The sequence below is a fragment of the Muscardinus avellanarius genome (genome assembly GCF_963383645.1).
Source record: "Muscardinus avellanarius genome assembly, chromosome: 2".
Taxonomy (NCBI): Eukaryota; Metazoa; Chordata; class Mammalia; order Rodentia; family Gliridae; genus Muscardinus; species Muscardinus avellanarius.
Genome location: NC_137787.1, coordinates 19,824,945 through 19,840,865, shown reverse-complemented (window position 1 = coordinate 19,840,865; position 15,921 = coordinate 19,824,945). Strand labels below are relative to the sequence as shown.

At 58.6% G+C, this 15,921-nt stretch overlaps 1 protein-coding gene across 4 annotated transcripts in view; it reads left to right on the top strand.

Moving 5' to 3' along the window:
• The window catches only part of SPEG (striated muscle enriched protein kinase), a gene marked incomplete at both ends in the record, with an annotated part of 56,021 nt that overhangs the window by 2,636 nt on the left and 37,464 nt on the right, over nucleotides 1-15,921 (top strand). The window contains 8 exons of one of the 4 annotated variants that reach the window (XM_080689064.1): nucleotides 4,438-4,470; nucleotides 5,404-5,446; nucleotides 6,252-6,281; nucleotides 6,874-6,963; nucleotides 7,046-7,382; nucleotides 10,322-11,631; nucleotides 13,577-13,720; nucleotides 13,916-14,098. In XM_080689064.1, coding sequence (XP_080545190.1) covers nucleotides 4,438-4,470; nucleotides 5,404-5,446; nucleotides 6,252-6,281; nucleotides 6,874-6,963; nucleotides 7,046-7,382; nucleotides 10,322-11,631; nucleotides 13,577-13,720; nucleotides 13,916-14,098 — 2,170 coding nt within the window. Of the gene's footprint in view, nucleotides 1-4,437; nucleotides 4,471-5,403; nucleotides 5,447-6,246; nucleotides 6,282-6,873; nucleotides 6,964-7,045; nucleotides 7,383-10,321; nucleotides 11,632-13,576; nucleotides 13,721-13,915; nucleotides 14,099-15,921 lie in introns of those variants that run through there. The other 3 variants (XM_080689061.1, XM_080689062.1, XM_080689063.1) reach the window with 3 other exon arrangements.

Genomic DNA, 15,921 nt, shown 5'->3' with positions numbered 1-15,921 from the left:
GCCTGCCTGAGATATACATCTGACCATGGCCGTTCCACGTCACAACTTGCACGTGGCTCCTCAGGCTGTACAGGTGGGAGCCTGGTGTTTTGAAAGAAAGAAAGAAAGAAAGAAAAAAAAAAGTCTGCTTATGCTGGTGACTAGGCCAGAAGGTAGACTGAGACATTGACAGAGAAAGGCGGTCGAGATGCCCAGTGCTTCTGGTTTGGGCCCTTTTACTATCAAGGGGTTCTGAAGGGAGAAGAGGCAGGTGCTGGCCAGTGTTTGGAGAGGGGTGGCTACATTTCTGGCCTGGCATTGCTGAAGATCAGAGCCTCCTGGCCTGCCCTGGTCCCCCCAGGTGGGGAGAGTGCTGAGGTGGAAAGGCCCCAACAGGGGCTGTGCTGAGTGAGCCCTGGCTGTGCATACCAAGACAGAGGTTAAGGCCAGTCTCCAGGCTGGACTGCTCTGGTGAACAGCAGCCTCAAGGGGCGAGAAAAAGGCCCTGGGTGTGCTGTGGCATAGATTTGGGATCTTTGATATTCGTGTTAGAACAGGAAGAGAACTGGGCTGCCGGCTTGTCACATTTGAGAACAGGTCCATGTTGTTCAGAGACAAGATGGCAGAACAGGTGGAAGGCTTATTCTGTCCCATTGCAAAGAACCGTGTGCTTAATTATTATGCCCTTCTCCATGATTCGGGGGAGGAAGGAGCTTTGTTTTGGTGATGCTGGGAGACTCACTGGGTGAGTTTGGCTTCTTTCCCCTTTAATTGCCCATACCTCCCCAGCTGCACAAGCAGCTCAGCTTTGCTCAGACTCACTTATGAAAAACTTTCTTAGTTGGACTCAACAGCAAGACTTCGGGGTACTCGAGGAAGCCAAGCAAGGACCTGGCTTCAGAGGGAAAGAGGCAGTTTCCTGGCTGGGATTGTTCTCTGGCCCAGCAAGGCTGTGTGATGCTACGGCTCTTGGCAGTCCTGAAGCCTGAGATGTTAGCTCAGGATGGATGGGTGCTGGCACAGCTCCACAGGTTGGATCCCTGAAGAGATGAGTGGGCTGCAGGCTGGGGCGTTTGTAGGATGGGAAACTGGGGCGGTAATGGTTGCATTTGAAGGTACAGAAGCGTGGAAAAAGTAGAAAACAAAGGAGGTGAAGATGACAGAAATGCAGGATGCTTGTAAACATTTTTAAATGTCTAAGTTTTCCGTTTAATGATTGAATTTTCCAAACCCCAGGTTACTATTTTGATTTCTATTCATAAAGACAACTGAGGCTCAAAGACAATTTTTTCCCCAAAGTCACATGGCTAGAAAGGGGACAGATCTAGGTCTGAAAACTGGGTCTCCAGGTCTACAACTGCCGCTCTGCAGAATGAGAGGTGTGGGAGGACTAGGTAAAGGATTTGGCATCAGGACATCTTTATCCTGCTAATATCACTATGCACCTTCTGGTCCAGTCTCCAGAAGAAGCAGGTATTCTCCCACTCAAAACACTAGGCTCCTGGCCGCACAGGTTGAGGACCCTCATATAAGTCAAGTAACCAGAGCAAGTACTACCTTCCGAGCTTGGGGCATGTGTGGCTGAGGGGGAGGCTCCTTTGCATAGAAGGGCAGAGGTTGGCAGGAGAGAGGTTAGAGAGAGGCAGAAAGGGCCAGTGTAGGCAAGGGGCAGATGTGGAACACGCCAGACCTACATTGGGGAATATTCGGTAGGTCCATCTTTTTCACCTGGAATTTGGGACGTCTATATGAAGAGTCAGGAGGAAACTTGTATGGAGTTAGGAATGGATGGTGGGAGAGAGTTGCCGTTCATTCATACCAAATGCCAGTCGGGGAGAAGAGGAGGAGGAGCCATCATGGGAGCAGAAAGGAGCTCTGGGAGGGAAGGGGGAGAGGAGCAGAGGGCACCCCACCCTAGGCCAGCAGAAGCCCATAATCAGATCAAGTCCCCCCAGGAACATCTAGGGGTAGTTGTTTCTCCAGCTGTTTCTTGGTAAAGGACCTGGGTCAGGGAAGAAAAAGGGGAAAGGCCAGAAGAAGGGAGCTATTCCCCAAGACTTACCCCCTCCCACCACTCCTCATCCCCACCCTGCAGCTCTGTCTCCCATTCCCATATTTATTGAATGCCTCCTGGGCGCTAATTACTATTCTTGGTGCTTAGAATATGCGACTGGAGGGAAAAGGGCTAAATTTGTGTCCTCCCGGAGGTTACTTTCTAGAGATGGTGATAGACAATATGCCACAAATATAGTAAATAAGTAAGTTATACAATGTGTCAAAAACAGGGCAGGATAAGAGAGGGGGAGGAAGAGGAAACCTAGCTGAGGCAAAGGAGGCAAAGAAGAAGCGAATGGAGTCCTGACTCAGGAATGTCTCTGAGAGATCAGGCATGGCAGGAGGACTTGAAGTTTCTCTGCTTAAGGGGAAATATTGGCAGTACAGAAATGGGGCATCTGGGCTTGGAGAAGTGGCAGGCAAGGGTTGCTGCCCAGCTGGGGAGGGCAAATGGAATGGTCTGGGTCCAAATGCAGAGACCCTTCCCCCCAGAGTATGTCCCAGCCCAGCCCTCCAGGGCAAGCAGTGCAGACCCAGGGCAGGAGCACAGACTCCCTCGGCCCCTCCTCGGCCCAGCTGTCCCGTCACTCACGCCCGCTGCCCATTGGTTATTTTTGCTATGGAATGTGCCAGCCCCTCGGATTCTCCTGGGGAACAGGCTCAAGTTTCCCCCTCTCCTCACTCAGCTCCCCATCTGTGAGTCGGTATATTTGGGGGTGTCCAGGGCCCACTGGCTGGAACTCATATGAACACACACGCATGCCCTGTCACCGCAGGGCCCTGTGTATTTGACTGCATATGTAACATTTGCTACTGGCGGTCTGCGAAACAAAGAACCCTTGTATGCACTCCGAATGTACAAGGTGTGACCCTAAACTTTAAAATAAAGGGGCTACACACTCAAGTAACTTCAGGAGCCTAGTAGAAATGGAAAATAGGGAAGGTGCTGAATTTGAGCATGCTACACACACACACACACACACACACACACACACACACACACACACAGACTGCAGGTTGAACGGAACACTTTGGTCTGTTTCTGTATTTGTTTTAGTACCCAGGCTTTGGGGCAGTACACTTAGAAGACATATCAATCAGTATGTGATGCTTTATGGCATGATGGGTAGTCACCCAGTCATAGGATCCTGGCTCCCACAATCCTTTGGCTGTTTGACCTGAGCAAATGACCCCTCGGTGCCTCAGTCTTCTTCCCCGGTGTGAGGGTTGAATGGGTTTACTTCTGCACAGCGTTTAGTACAGACCAAGAATGCAGTAAGTGTTCACAATTAGTGCTGCAGTCAGAGCTCAGAATCCAGGATTGGCACCACGTGACGTGCTGGGATGACGTAGAGACAGGATAAGGAATAGGACTTCCCGGAGCCTCAGCTGTCAGTTTGGTGGGGATGGGAATGCTCCTAAGGGGCTCGAGCTCATGGGGTTGTTGTAAATGAGGTAACATTTGTGGTAGTTTGTAAATGCTAAAGAACCCTAGCTACAATGATAACTGGAAAGGGGAGCTAAAACTTTGCTTTTGCCAAGTGTTCAGGGTGCTGAGTGGAGCAGGGTGGGAGGGGAAAGGAGTGGGGGGAGCACAGTAAAAATATCTGGCGCGTGTGCCCCTCTGTGAGTGAGACACGGGTTAACTCTGTGGCTACTAGGAGTACTCTGGACATCTCAGCTTATGTGTGCATTTGCATGCAGCAGGGAAGAGGAGACAGGGCCCTGCAGGGAGTATGAGAAACCCTTAGAAAAGGGCGGAAAGCCTTCTCTGGCTGCCCTGAGACACCTCAGGTCTTACAGCGTGGTGCTCCCAAACCCAAAGCCGCTCGCCCTGCCTGTGACCTAGGGCCCCAGTGGGCGCCGCACCGGAGGCGAGTTCGTCCTTCAGGCTCAGGGTGCGCATGTTTGAGGAGCCCGTGAGTGTACAGATGCTGCGGACCTTCCAGGGCCTCCCTGCGCGAGGAGGCCACGCTGCGTTACTGCTGAGAGTGGCCTGAGCTAGGAACCACTGCACCCCTTTCTGTGCCTCAGTTTCTCCATGTGCCTAGGGCCCGGGAGGCAGATGCGGGGTGGGGCAGCAGATGCTCAGTATTGGGGGCTGTCCGGTGGGTGGTCTGGAAGGCAGGTGAGGGCCACCCCGGGGGACCCCGAGGGGTAGAGAAGGGCAGGGGCGCCAGGTGGGGTGCGGGCTGGCGGGGGAAGGGCGGGCTCTGGGCGCCGCCGCCTTCGCCTTCGCCCCCCCCCCCCACCGGCTCCCGAGGCCCGGAGGCTCCTTCCGCCACCCGCGCCGGCGCCCGCCCGCCCGCTCCCCAGCTCGCCCCCGGCCCCGCCTCCGACTCCGCCCCGCCCCCGCCGTCCCCTCCTCGGCCGGCCACCGCCGGCCCGGCCCCCTCCCCCGCCATGAAGAAGCTGTGGGTGAAGAAGCGTTTCCAGGTGAGGGCTCCGGGGGCGGGCGACGCCGGGAGGGGGCAGGAAGGGCTGGGTGCCCCGGAGGGAGGGCGGGTCATCGCGGCTGGGCCCGGGGAGGGGGCGCGGGAGCGGCGCCGGCCCCACCCCGGCCCCCGCGTAGGGCGGCGGGTCGGGCGCGTTCCGGGGGGCGCCGCGGCTGGCGTCCGGAGCGCGCAGGCCCCTCCCCGCGCTGAAGGGCACAGCTCCCCTCTCCCCCGCCGCCAGCGTCCCGGATCCCCGCGCCCACCCCGAGAGGCCACCGCGGTAGCGGCGCCCACTTGCTTCGCCATCTCATTTTCTCTCGCCTCTGTCCAACCCCGGCCCCCCGCCCGGCTTTCCCCAGCTGCCCCCTCTGGAGCCTTCCATCTTCGGAGCTCCTGAAAGCAAGGCTCGGGAATCCGCGCTGAGCCCAGTAAATGGATCCCAAGCACTGGCCTGTTCTCAGTGTGCCGGGTCTCCTTGCCCTTTGCCCCACATCGCCCCTTCCCTGCCAGCTTGACACCTATCCCGGGTCTCGGGGCCCCTGGCCCCAGCAGAGATCTGTGTCCTTGGCCCTGGATCTCGCAGTCATCCAAACGCGCCCCTCCATCTTCTCCTTGTCAGCAATCCTGGCCACCGAGCCTCCTGTCCTCTCTCCCTGGGGGTGCTGCTCTGGCCCAGGCGGTGAGCCTCGGTCCAGGTCCAGCGGGGAGCCTGGCTTGGACCTGCAGCCTTGCTGTCCTCTCCCTCCCCGCGGCCTGGAGGAAGGCAGAGTAGAGATGCTCTGCACTGGGCGAGCTGTGGCTCTGCCCCCACCCCAGGCACACACACTGGCCCCTAGAATGTGTTTCCACTTGATAGAGCAGGCTGGGACAGGAGGGATAGGGACTCAGGAGCAAGCCTCGCCCTCAACAACTCATTCTGGCTTTTCTCTTTCAGAAAACCGGCCATTCCCGCCGGGCCTTTGGCCGACTTACCCATGGTGCGTGGACTGCTCTAGCCCGTACCCCTCCTCCTCTTGGTCCATGTCCTTCCTGAGGCATCAAGGCCCTGAAGACAGCCCCTGAGATATGGGGACCCCCACATACCCACCCACCCAAGAAGGGTCTCTGTGCCCTGCAGCTGAGAGAGGGGCTAGTCATAGGGAGGGGGCGCCAGCACACCCGACCCGGAGGTCTGGGCTCCCTGTCCTCCTCACAGCTACTTGAGGAGGAGCACATTGCCATTCTGGGGCCACCAGCACATGGCTTCTGTTTGTCATGGCACTCAGGGAAAAACTGAGGCACAGAAGCTGATAGATATTCTGGGAGAGTTGAAAATGTGCCCAGGAATTTTCAAGGATCACTAGACAGGACAAGAGAGGGTTCTCTGGGAAGGTGCCTGTCGCAGCAGGATGGACAGATGGGGCTTTTTTGATAAGGAGGGGCCAAAGCATAGTACAGATACTGCACCAGAGGGTGGGCCTGACCCCTGCCTAACATTAGAGAGGCTTAGGGCTGGGGCTGGGGCTGGGCTGGACACAGGCAGGTGTGTGTGTGGCCAGGGGGGCAGCGGTCAGTGCTAAGGACGCCAGAATCTCTGGGAAGTTGGGGTGACCAGCCCGAGCATGTGGGTTCCCAGTGCTGGGCACATCCCAGGTATCTCCCTCCCCACCCATCGCCTCAGGGCATCTCTGGGCCTGGGGCCCTTGTGCTCCCTCTGCCCTCCCTGCCCTCCACGTCCCACCCACAAACACTGTGATAACTGTCTGTCCACATCTCTCTCCTGCTGCTCCTATGGAAGCGAAGTTTTCCGCTCCTGCAGAAAGCAAAGCTACGGTAGGAAGCTGGCTCCTGCCCGAGCCCCCACCCCCCTCCTCCCTGCCCAGCCCCGCCTCTGCTCACCCTGCCTCAGCTGTACCCTGATGCCTTCCGGCTGGTTGGGGGTGCAGGACAGGCTGGCCTTGCGGTTGGTCGAGTGCCCTGACAGTACGACTCAGAGGTGACTACCCTGTGTTCCTAGGGTCACTGGAACCCAGATTTTAGAACCTCGGAACCTAGGACCTTGTAATTTGGGGCACTGCACGGGGACCCAAACTGTTAGCAACAGGGAAAGGAGGGGGAGGTGGTGAGGCCCCGGTAAGCCATAACTGGGTTGCAGAGGGATGGCAGTTTTGAGGCCCCTGGGAGGCAAGGGTGAGCTCAGAGCTGGAGGCTCAGGATGGAGCCAGGGCACTGGCAGGGGAGGGGCTGCCCGAGCAGCCCAGGCTGGGCAGGGGGTATCAGGAGCTAAAGAGGGGAGAAGACCTGGTCCTGGAACCCCTACCTGTGGTAAGAAGGAGCCAGCTGTTGGGGAGGCAGAAGGCGACAGAGGGAAGAGTTGGAAGCAGAGGGAGGAGAGCCCTGCCCACACAGACCCCATCTTCTCCAGACTCGGAGACTGCTGAGGATGACATCAGCGATGTGCAGGGGACCCAGCGCCTGGAGCTTCGGGATGACGGGGCCTTCAGCACCCGCACGGGTGAGCTGTCCGGGTGCTCCACAAGCAGGCAGGTGGGCTTCCCACAAGAGGCACCTCCGTCTCACCGTGCTCCTTTCTCTAGGGGGCTCTGACACCCTGGTGGGCACCTCCCTGGACACACCCCCGACCTCCGTGACAGGCACCTCGGAGGAGCAAGTGAGCTGGTGGGGCAGCGGGCAGACGGTCCTGGAACAGGGAGCGGGCAGCGGGAGTGGCACCCGCCGCCTCCCAGGCAGCCCAAGGCAAGCACAGGCAACCGGGGCCGGGCCACGGCACCTGGGGGTGGAGCCGCTGGTGCGGGCATCGCGAGCTAATCTGGTGGGCGCAAGCTGGGGGTCAGAGGATAGCCTTTCGGTGGCCAGTGACCTGTATGGCAGCGCGTTCAGTCTGTACAGAGGACGGGCGCTCTCCATCCACGTGTAAGTAGTGGCCTCACCTGGGCCCACGTTGTCCTGTCTCACCATGCCGCCCTGCACTGCTCCATCAGCCCCCACCGTCTCCTCGGCCCCAACCATCTCCGTGCACCCCACCCCCACCACTCCCACTCCTGGCCCCGCTACACTCTCTTCCCACACCGCTCCCTCCTGGGCCATCACCACCCACATCCTCCTGCTCCCACCTGTCCTGGCTCACCGTGCCATCGCCACGTTCTCCTGGACCCCTCTGCCCTTCCTTGTCTCCTCTGCGTGCTCCAGTTTGTCAGGGCCCTCTCCTGCCTCGCCCATTCAGGCTCCAGCTGTCCCCAGGCTCCCCCCTCGGGGCCCCCTCCGTGCCTGCTGTCTCAGCAGCTGCTGTCTTTTCATCTCTCTGCACATTCCTGTTCCCATGTGGGCCTTTTTCTGGGAGGAACAGAACCTTTCTGCACAGCAGCTCCCGGGAGAGCAGGAGAGAGCAGGGGAGCCCGCAACCAGGCGAGAGAAGAGAGTGAGGTGGTCAGGGGCAGATGGGCGAGGGGCCTGCAGAGCCCAGGCTGTGGGCTGTGGGGAGGCTGGGGCTGGGAGAGGAGGGGGCTGGGGTGGAGGACAGGGGGCTTGGAGTGACAGCAGCAGGGGGCATGTGAAGATCTCTGGGGACCCCTGAGGGTGGGTCCAGGGCTGTCCTGGTAGGGGGTAGTAAGGAGCGGAGGTGTTAGAGTGAGGTAGTGGAGCCATTTTTGGAAATTTGGGGGTTGGCAGATACAGAGGGAGTGCTAGAACAGAAGAGGGGAGTGGCTGATGGTAGAGGTAATGGGGGGCATTTGGGTAGCTAGGGGGGCCTGATTTGTGAGGGGTAGGAGTGTGGGGGAGGGACCATCGTGGAGGTGAAAGAAGGGGCCTGGGTGGGGGGCTGTGCAGGGGCAGTTGGAGAGGCCAGTGGTGAGCAGGAGAGAGGTCTGGGTCTGGGGTTAGGGGCCTCGGATATTCCCTTGGCTTATCTGCTTGGCATTACCGGGCGCTCCTGTGCCCTGTACTTGTCTTTCCTTCCCTGCTTTTCTTTCCCAGGCCCCAGCCAGAGCCTGGAGTTGCTATGGCAACTTCAGAGGAACCCATTTCCTTAGTGATGTATGTGGTACAGAGTCTGGCCTGGAGCACTGAGCTGCCGGCAAGAGGCATCTTCTGCTGTCCTCAATTTCTCTCTGGGCCTCACCCAGTTCCCAGGAACCATTCCTGGGGCACTCTCTGTCCCTCCCTCAGAGTAGACTCTGCCTCCCTGCAGGTGGCAAACTGAGGCTTTTCTAGGTGGTAGCACTCAGGACTGCCTCCCCCTCCCCTGCCCCCAGCTAGAGGTGGGTTTCCAGTGTGGGTGGCTGACCAGGGTAGGCGAAAACACCCTTATTTTCAGGCACCCCTAGAACTTCTGCTCCTGGCTAGTATTCTAGTCATTTCTCCTCCCTTCTGTGTCCCCAGGAACCCAGACAGTAGGCAGAGGACAGGGGGCCGGGAATGAGATTACCTGGGTTTCAACCCTAGTGCCAACCACTCCCTAGCTCCGTCACTTAAAAGAGAGGGAGGGCACTTGACCTTGCTGAGGACTCAGTTTCCTCACCTGTAAATGGGAGTAATAGTAGTTCTTATCTCAGGGGGTTGTGAGGATTAAATGACTCAGTGTGTTTGAAGCATTTTGTACATGCCTGGCACACAGTAAATATCCACTAAGCCATTTCATATGTTTTTAAGCTCTCATGTGTCAGGTGTGGTAATAGGTCAGATTCTTTTCTTGTTTGATGTGCCCTCCCCAATAGTACACATGGTGGAAAGTGAGGCCCAATTCTTTGGCATCAAAGCTGTATTAAGCGAGGGGGTACTGCTTGGGGTGGATAGGTTCCTTCTCGTTTCTTCATCTGTCCCCATTCAGGTCCACTCGGTAGTTATTTTTGAGCTATTTCTGAGCATACCTCTGGGAAAGTACTTCTGTGTCTCAGGAGGGTTTCCAAGGACTTAAGATACCTTTCCCAAGAACAGGACAAAGACAAAGGGCTATACTGGGGGCAGATAGTGTAAAAGAATGGGCAAACACCAGGCATGGTGGTGCACACCTGTAATCCCAGTACTTGAGAGGCGGAGACAGGAGGATCGCAGGTTCAAGGGCAACTTCAGCAACTTAGTGAGTGAGACCTTGTTTCAAAATAAAAATTAAAAGGACTAGGGGGTGTAGCTTGGAAGTAGAATGCCCCTGGGTTCGATCCCCAGTACAAATAATAATAATAATAATAATAATAATAATAATATAATGGGAGCCTGAGCATCCCATATTCTGGGTTGCAGTTGCCACCTGCTGTTTCTTACTAGTGATGGTGGTGTGGCTCAGGTCTGCACAGGAGGCGGGTCATCACAGGGATGGCCTTGTGCTTCTTGAAACTCCTGCCTGGTAGAGGAGCAGGTGGCCCCTTTTCTAGGGGCCGCTGTGCTGTGAAGAGGTGCGTCCTGCTGAGGCTGGTCAGGGCTGTGGGGGCCAGCTGGGGGCAGGAGTGAGTGGGAGGCCGCATTCCTGACAGGGCCCTCCCCACCAGCCCTCCCGTCCTCCCTCACCACTTCATCTTTGGGTCCTAAACGTCATCCTTTTTCTCCCTCATGCTCAGTTCTGTTCTTGCTGTTTCCCAGCTTCCAGGGCTGGGGGGAGGGGCTGGCCAGAGCTCCTGGGGTGGAATCTATACGGGGACCCAGCCACTAGCCCAGTCTTCTGGTGCATGAGCCGCTGGCCTCTCCCCAGCACCTGCTCTGGCTGCGCCCTCCTTGTGGGGGTGGGAGGCAGGAGAGTCTGGCCCATGTCACCCCCCAAGCCTGTCCAGCATGCCCCACCGCCCAACCCCTGCCACAGCTGAGGGTCTTGGAGGGGAGGCACCCTGAACCCTCTGCCCCTCTCGGTCTCGGTTCTGCAGCAGCGTCCCTCCGAGCGGACTGCACAGGGAGGAACCCGACCTTCAGCCTCAGCCTGCCAGCGAAGCCCCGCGTCCTCGTCCAGCCCTTCCGCCTCCCTCCAAGTCCGCCCTGCTCCCCCCACCGTCCCCTCGGGTGGGTAAGCGGGCGCCACCAGGACCCATCGCTCAGCCCCCGGCCATCCCCACCTCGCCCCACCGGCGCACTCCGGAGTCCATCTTCTCAGAGGAGGCCGCTGCCGAAGAGAAGCGAGGGAAAAAGTCTAAGTCATCGGGGCCCTCGCTGGCAGGCACGGCGGAGTCCCGGCCCCAGACGCCACTGAGCGAGGCCTCGGGCCGCCTGTCAGCCCTGGGCCGCTCCCCCAGACTGGTGCGTGCGGGCTCCCGCATCCTGGACAAGCTGCAGTTCTTTGAGGAGCGACGGCGCAGCCTGGAGCGCAGCGACTCGCCGCCAGCGCCCCTGCGGCCCTGGGTGCCCCTGCGCAAGGCCCGCTCGCTGGAGCAGCCCAAGTCCGAGGGCGGCGCGCCATGGGGCACCCCGGGCGCCTCGCAGGAGGAGCTGCAAGCGCCTCGGGGCAGCGTGGCGGAGAGGCGCCGCCTGTTCCAGCAGAAGGCGGCCTCGCTGGACGAGCGCACGCGGCAGCGCAGCCCCGCCTCCGACCTGGAGCTGCGCTTCGCGCTGGAGCTGGGCCGCATACGGCGCTCCACGTCGCGGGAGGAGCTGGTGCGCTCGCACGAGTCCCTGCGCGCCACACTGCAGCGAGCCCCGTCCCCTCGAGAGCCCGGCGAGCCCCCGCTCTTCTCCCGGCCCTCCACCCCCAAGACCCCGCGGGCCGCGAGCCCCGCTGCCGCCCCCCTGCCCCCTCCAAGCGCCGCGGGCAGGTCTGGAGAGGAGCCCGGGAGGCCCAGGAGCCGCGGGGGGCCGGTGAGCAGGACGGAGCCCGGGGAAGGCCCACAGCAGCAGGTTAGGCGGCGGGATCAGTTCCCGCTGACTCGGGGCAGAGCCATCCAGGAGTGCAGGAGCCCTGTGCCGCCCCCCTATGCGGCCGATCTCCCAGAGGCCGGGACAAAAGCATCCTCGGGGCGGAAGCGGGAGCCCCCTACACAGGCCGTGCGCTTTCTACCTTGGGCCACCCCAGGCCTGGAAGGTGCTGCTGTGCCCCAAACTTTGGAGAAGAACAGGGCAGGACCTGAGGCTGAGAAGAGGCTGCGCCGAGGGCCAGAGGAGGATGGGCCCTGGGGGCCCTGGGACCGCAGAGGCACGAGCGCCCAGGGCAAAGGTCGCCGGGCTCGGCCCACTTCCCCTGAGCTCGGTAAGGCTGCAGAGAGGGCCGAGAAGGTGCCTGGACCTGGCTGGGAGGGGATTCGGGGGAATGATGACTGATTGGCAGGGGCAAGGGCCTCACTGGGGCTGCCAGGTTGCTGTGAGGATGCTCTTTGCTGGGCACTCACTGACACAGGCTCAGGTTGGAGCGAAGGGGACAGGTGGTTCTGCGAGTGAGTGTGTTTGGATGGGGGGTGGGTGGAGCTGAGGTGTTTGCACAGGCTGGTGCTCAGATGACTGCCATAGGTCCTCTAAGGTCCCGTTGCTTCACAAGGCTATTGGTCCAGGACCAACATCCGGAGAAGGTGCTGGTGGGAACCTAAGGAGCCCTGTAACACCCTCATCCCTCTATGGGGGAAGAGATGGTAGCTGGTCTCAGTTCCCTGTTACAGGCAAGCATTGGATTAGCTAACCCCTTACTCTACCCTTCCCTTCCCAGCACTGTCTTTTGACCCATCTACGGCCACTAAGGTCTGACCCAGACTCCACTCTCCCATCTTCACCTTGTGCATTGCCCAGCTGACCTGTGGTTCCTACCTATGCCAGCCTGTGCTGCCTCCTGCCTTCTCATGGGTGATGAGAAGGCTGTTGCTCCAGCCCTGCACATCCTGAATAGCAACCTGGGGCCCATTCTTGGAGAGGCAGCAGAAACAAGCCATCCTCGACTTGCTCCCACCCGCTGTGCTTCCCCCACTGTGCCTAGGAGACCCTGCTGGTATCTCCCTTTCACTTACCACCCTGAATTTTTCTTCTTCATCATAAGTACTTTGCACTTAAATACTCCCACATCAGTTAGGCATGGTGGCACACGCCTGTAATCCCCGCGCTTGGGAGGCAGAGACAGGAGGATCACATAGGTTTGAAGCCAGCCTCGCTGGCTTAAGAGACCCTGTTTCCAAATAAAAATATAAAATAGGTCTGGGAGTGTAGCCCAGAGGTAGAAGGGTTTCCAGGAACCCCAGTACCACCAAAAAAAAAAAAAAAAAAAAAAAATCCCACATCAGAATCCTTAGAGATGACCAGGTTCCCGTCCATCATCTCACTTACCATCATTATCATGGATAGCCTCACCATGTCTGAGGTGTTGTGTTAGCCAGGCCCATGGGGATGTTATCTCATTTCAGGCTGTATGCCAGCTCTACAAAGTATTGTGTGTTATCCCTCCATCTTCCAGATAACTGAGGTTCAGAGAAGTGATAGAGCCAGAAAACAGCACAACTGGGGTCTTCACTGCCCTTTTGGCTGCCTGCGGTGACCTTTATCTAATAGAATGTCAGGGTTGGAAAATACCCAGAGAGAGCCGTGAGAGTGGAGTCTATATATGAGCATCCTATCCTGGGGCCCTCTCTTACTTTCTGTTGTATCCCCGGTACCATGAGTGCTCTGTGCAGTAAGTACAGGGTTACCATTTGGTGAAGGGAGGAAATTGAAGCCGATCTTCCTCAGAGGCCTCTGCAGTCACCCTGTGGCTCCCTCTTTAGAATCTGGGCCTCAAGGGATGGACAATTCTCCACAAAACCCCCTGTGAGCGACTTACTGCTTGGGGCTTGGGTTGCCGATGGCTTATCCTCATCTGTTCAGAGTTCATTCGGTCCTGTGCCTTCTGAATCCCCTGGTTTTCCCTGCTGCACGTGATCCCTGGGTCATGTGAAGACAGCCGCAGGGCATCCCCACCTTCCTCTAGAAACCAACATTAACTGCGGATGAAGTGGCGCCTGGCCGCCCCAGGCTGGTTGAGAACCCTCTTGCTGGCTTTCTCTTTCCCTTGACTCAAGACATTTAGGGGAGACTTTGCTCCCTCAACCCCCACCTTCCAGAAGGCCCCATCTCTGGATCTGGCTCTCTAGGACGTGAGGCTGCCAATACCCCCACGCTTTCTGAGTCGTCTCCATAGGGATCACGTCCCCTTATCTTCTGACCCCTGTGCCCGGCAGAGTCTTCAGACGACTCGTACGTGTCTGCTGGAGAGGAGCCCCTGGAGGCCCCGGTGTTTGAGATCCCCCTGCAGAACTCCGCTGTGGCACCAGGGGCAGACGTGCTGCTCAAGTGTATCATCACCGCCAACCCTCCGCCCCACGGTGAGCTGCAGGGCTTGGGGTGGGGAGCATGTGGGCCAGGGTCAGGCCCAGGACCCCTTGAGAAGACAAGAGAGAAGCTTGGGCTTCTGGAGTGAGGGCAGATTCCCCAGAATCCCCTGGGTTGGGGGAGGATGGGGCGTTTCCTCTGGGAGCCCCCTGGGTCACGTTGAACTGGTTCTTGCTGCTTCCCTGCAGTGTCATGGCACAAGGATGGGTCGGCACTGTGCAGCCAGGGTCGCCTTCTCATCCGGGCCGAGGGCGAGCGGCACACTCTGCTGCTCAGGGAAGCCCAGGCGGCGGACGCCGGGAGCTATATGGCCACTGCCACCAATGAGCTGGGCCAGGCCAGCTGCGCTGCCTCACTGGCTGTGAGACCAGGTAGGGACCCCACAGAGCTCAGGGCTGGGTGGGGGTGAGCTGTGACCCTTCCTGGTGGCTCTGAGGAGCTGGGGCTCTCAGCCGCCATGTATCACCGCTTCTCTGTTGGTCTCTCTGGAGAGAGTCTTTTAAATGGTCTTGCCCAAGAGCAGAGGCCACATTCCCAAGACAGCACCGGGCTGGGTAATTCATGAAGTCAGTGGAACTCGTCTTTACACATCCTCTAAATGCCATCTTCTCGTGGCAGTTCCCTGAACGGGATCCTGTGGGGATGGCAAATTATCTGAGTTTCTGAGAAAAAGAATCTCTTAGCTCAAAGGACTTAAGAACTGCTAGGAGCCTTTTGAGATTGTTTCCTCAGTAGGACAGCCCCACCCAGTGAAAAAAAGAGGCCTTCAAGTTCCACTGCCCCCTCCAGTGGAACCCCAAGCCCTGAAGAGGGGGCAGCTGACAGCACCTTCAGGATAGCAGTGCCGAGACTGCCTAGTTTTCTATTTGTACAAAAGGCCTCACTTGCTGTTGGACTACTTCCTTTGGGTTTCAGCCCACTTTTCTGGCTCAGGCAGGGCTGACCCGGTGTCAGGGTGTATCATCAGTTCTACTCATGTAGGTGCTGGGCCTGATCCCGTGATGACCCTGGGCAGCGGGGCAGGGGAAGGAGAGGATGAGGGGGGGGGGTATTACGGAAGGAAAAGACACAGACTTGACCCTCATTGGGTGTCCAACCTAGCTTGTACAACAGATGAATCAGGCAGTTGAATCCAGTGCCCAGAACGCTCCAGCATGGTCAGTGCTTGTGGGAAACCAGCTGAGGCATGAGGGGCCTGAAGGAGGCTGGGATTTAGGCTGCAGGGGAGGCAGGGCGTGCCAGGGGGGGGAAACAGCATGTGCTGTTCTCTGCGTCTTCCACTGGGTGCTGCATGGCGCACCAGACCGTGCACTCCGGCCTCACGGTGTTGGAGCTTGCGGTGGGGTTTGTTCGCGCGCCTGTGCCATGCAGCTCCTCAAGTTGCACCATGTGGCTTTGTGAAACAGCAGGTCTTCGCGTTGTCTCATCTCCTGCCCCTCCTGGTAGCGCTGCTCCAGGCGCTCCCTCTCCTCGCCCCTCCCACCTCGCTGAATCATACCCCTCCCGCGGCTGCGTGTTTCCGGCCTTCCATCACCTCTGGGATCTGGCCTCTGACTCAGCTCCCGGCTCCCTTTAGGGGGCCCAGGCCTGGCTCCAAGACTCCATCAATAACTGGCTTGGGCTGAGATTTGGCGAGCAGCGGGGTGAGGGGTGCCCCGGTACTGGCTCTGGGCCATCTGGGAGCCTTTTAAGGCTGTGAAGGAAGCTCAGGGCACGGCAGCTGTCAGCACTTGACTGGGAATTCTGTTTGCCACGGCGAACCTCCCCGAGCTTCAGTTTCCTCATTTGTAAACCAGAGATAATTGTACCATCCTCACGGATGAGAGCGAACGTGCGAACGAGCTTTATGAACTGTAAAGCTGTAGACAAATGTTAGTTGTTAGCGTTCAGGGGTGGTTGTGTGCACATCAGCTCAGCTTTCCACAAGCGAAGTGCCTTACCCTTCCCTGCCTCTTTCTCCGGAATGTCTGTGCTCGGGGCCTCCATCCCTGCCCTCCCAAAGCCCACCAGTTCCCAGGCCCGCCCCGTGTCCTCAGCCTGTGGTGCCACCTCTGTGCCTCCTCCGCCCTGGGGAACCAGAAAGCCTTTGTCATGTTAGTGGGTTACACCAGGCGCTGTGGCGGCCCGCATAAGTCAGGCAGGCTCCAAGGCTGCAGGGCTCAAGGGGCTGGCACACGGGTCCAGACTCAGCGCT